This window comes from Oncorhynchus masou, unplaced genomic scaffold (assembly GCF_036934945.1).
Source record: "Oncorhynchus masou masou isolate Uvic2021 unplaced genomic scaffold, UVic_Omas_1.1 unplaced_scaffold_10144, whole genome shotgun sequence".
In the NCBI taxonomy this organism is placed as follows: domain Eukaryota; kingdom Metazoa; phylum Chordata; class Actinopteri; order Salmoniformes; family Salmonidae; genus Oncorhynchus; species Oncorhynchus masou.
This window is the reverse complement of record NW_026999848.1, coordinates 76-3,450: the sequence shown is the minus strand read 5'-3', so window position 1 is coordinate 3,450 and position 3,375 is coordinate 76. Positions and strand designations below refer to the sequence as shown.

Here is a 3,375-nt window from a genome sequence, read left to right as displayed (position 1 = left end):
TTTATACACTAGATATCCACCTACAACATGTTCATGTATACACTAGATATCCACCTACAGCATGTTCATTTAAACTTTAGATATCCACCAACAGCATGTTCATGTATACACTAGATATCCACCTACAGCATGTTCATGTATACACTAGATATCCACCTACAGCATGTTCATGTATACACTAGATATCCACCTACAGCATGTTCATGTATACACTAGATATCCACCTACAGCATGTTCATTTAAACTTTAGATATCCACCTACAGCATGTTCATGTATACACTAGATATCCACCTACAGCATGTTCATTTAAACTTTAGATATCCACCTACAGCATGTTCATTTAAACTTTAGATATCCACCTACAGCATGTTCATTTAAACTTTAGATATCCACCTACAGCATGTTCATTTAAACTTTAGATATCCACCTACAGCATGTTCATTTAAACTTTAGATATCCACCTACAGCATGTTCATGTATACACTAGTTATCCACCTACAGCATGTTCATTTAAACTTTAGATATAGCTATGAAGACAATCCTTTTTGTAATTACAGCTGTTATACTAACTGTTGCCGTCATCATTATTAGGGTTGGGGGTAATTTAACAGAAAACAAAGTGCGATAATTAACTGAATTGGAGACGGAATTGACCTCAACTCTGATCATCTCAAATCCTTTCTACTTCCTCTAATGTGACTACCCGTCCTCTTACATCAGGTTCCTTGATGCCATTACAGACCTTACAGATGGTTAGGCAGCCATGAAGACAATCGTGTTTTCTATTTCAAGGTAGACCATTGCTCTCTCTCTGGTGTAACTGTGCACTCACATGGACACACACACACATACTGTACAAGCATGTACACATACACACACAGACACTCACCTTAGCTTCCTTGATGCCAGGACACAGCTTACAGATGGTTGCCACGGCCGTATCCTCTGCGACGATCCCATACCCGTCTTCATCCACCTCGGCAAACTCTGTGGCCAGCCATTCACTCCTCATCTTACTGCCGAGGCTACCCTCCCCTATGATGCTCCCTCCTCCCAGACCTCCTCCCCGCCTGCCCCCCTCCATGCCCGATGGCAGAGGGGTGGGACACCAGGTAACGGAGCCCTGTCACCCAGATGTTGGCCACGTCAGCTGAAAGAGCCACCAGGTCCAGAGACTGGGACATACAAATACACATCAATGAAATCTAAAAGTTTTCTCAAGTAAAACAATCAAATTAAAAACATTTGGAAAAATGAGATAAAAGAGATGAATAAAGTAATATAATTAAAAACACAAAGGCTGTCTAAGATGATTTAAAAACCTCAGTGTTATCTGCCTTTGCCTGACTGCCAGTCTGTTTCTGCTCTCTTGCCAACTACTTGGCACCACAATTCCCAAAGGAGATGTCAAGGCAGCACAAGCTAATCTGGGACCAGGTTAGTGTCTGCCCCTCTTCCCCTCCTACCTGGTAGTCATCCCCGTGGATAATAGAGAAGGCTGCCTCCTCAGCCAGGTGTTCTGCAGCAGGTCCGTTATGCAGGAAGGTCTCAGTGCTCTTCCCTGTCCTAACCTCTCTGATAGTGACCATGTCCAGGCGGGCACGCTCCCCATCCTTCTTAGAGGGCTCCCAGCGCAGGCAGCTGAGGTCCTGGTCCAGGGTGTAGAAACGACTGTAGATCCGGGAGTTGGGACGCACCTTCTTCAGCTCACAGCCCCCCTGCATGAAGGCCAGGCAGTCGGACGCGCTGCTCACCTGGAGGAGGGGAAGGAGAATACATTTCAATTGAATCCTTATCCTCCTTATGAATCGGTCATGTATGACTTATGAATGTGTTTTGAAATCCATCCGTCGGTCAAATAAAGTGTTTCCCATTTCACTTTCATTTACAGACTAAAATTCTAAATCCAGGTAGTTTTTTTGAGACACTAAAAACGAACCTTCTTCTCTGAGGGTATGCTACTGAAGGACACTGTCTTCTTGCGCCCGCCGGCCAACTTGTGCAATGAAGGATCCTGGGTAAAACACAGAGAAGAGCAGAGAGTGAGACAGGCAGACAAGTCTACTTATCCTACAGGCTATGTTTAGAAGTGTCAAGACAAGACATTACAGGCATATCCCATCAACTGACATAGTTACAATAGGAGTAGAGACGTATGTGGACATGGGGCCCAACAGAGAAGAATGTAGAATGTAAATAAGTAATAATGAGGTAGCTATGAAAGCCATCAGTAATATCCCCGTGAATGATGAGCCAGACACCTGAAATAAAAGGTCTGCTAATCTGAATTTATCTTCACAGGCTTGGAAGGCTGGAAATCAATTGTGCCATTTAATTTCCTGTGTGGTAATGTGGCACTGATTCACACAGTGTACAGAGTCTGGTCTTAGGGCTGACGGGGCCCACAAAAATAGATCTTCTGTGTTCACACTCACACATCTGTTCTCGCTGCTTCCTGCGTCTTTCAGTCTCCAGAGGACAGCTGATTGATTGACAGGTGGGAAGAAGACAGCTCTATTGTCACTGGGTGCTGAAATGTCAGGGCTGGTGTCAATGCAACAGGTCTCTGTCTCTCTCTCTGTCTCTTTCTCGCTGTCCCTCCTGCTGTCCCTCCTGCTGTTCCTCTCTCTCTCTCAGCTGGCCATTATAACACAATATGCTCTTCAAGGGTTTTGAAAACCACATAGGTATAATAAGACTTCTAAGTTCTATTCTTTCAAATCCACATCTCAGTTTATAAGCAGTAGCTTTTTCTCCGTGGTCAAAAAGGGGGCGAGGTAAAACATATGACATTACTACCAGGAAGACTTCCCACACAGGTTAATACAAATCCAGTTTTCAGAATAACAAGTGTGCACAGGCAGTGGCTTGTAAATGAAGACATTGTGTAAACGTGACAATGTGTTTCGATATGAATTCCAGCCTTTGTGCAATATTACTGATGATAAGGAATTCAAACCAGAAAAAAATGTGTGTGGTAGCGGCTCCATCAGAGCCAGACAGAGCACTTTCATCCTGCTGTCATGTAATTATGGGGTTGTACAGACAGCACTGACTGACAGACTCTAAGTGCAGCCTTTTGTTACTGTAATGACATTTCCACCATTGATTCAAAGCATGTGGCCAGGACTGCACTATACTGTAGCATCCAGCCAGGCTGTAACAGAGTTGCAGCCATGGGTTCAAATACTATTTCAAATCTTTTCAATATTTGCCAGACGGGCAGGTTTGCCAGACTGGTGGGTTTTTAACTCTTGCAACTATTCAATTAGCTCCAAGCCTGAAAAAAATATACATACAAAATAGGATTTGAACCCAGATTGTAGGAGTGTTAACATCTGACGTAAATAAAGGCTCGGCTCTCGCTAAATCAC

At 43.7% G+C, this 3,375-nt stretch overlaps 1 protein-coding gene across 1 annotated transcript; it reads right to left on the bottom strand.

Moving 5' to 3' along the window:
- Positions 1-1,026: 1,026 nt before the first annotated feature.
- On the bottom strand, positions 1,027-2,015 carry LOC135528679 (inactive phospholipase C-like protein 1; the record flags this gene model as incomplete). Its single annotated transcript, XM_064957792.1, has 3 exons — positions 1,027-1,176; positions 1,468-1,755; positions 1,941-2,015. Coding segments are annotated over 3 exons (513 nt in total), but the record flags the coding sequence as incomplete, so codon positions are not given.
- Positions 2,016-3,375: the final 1,360 nt, after the last annotated feature.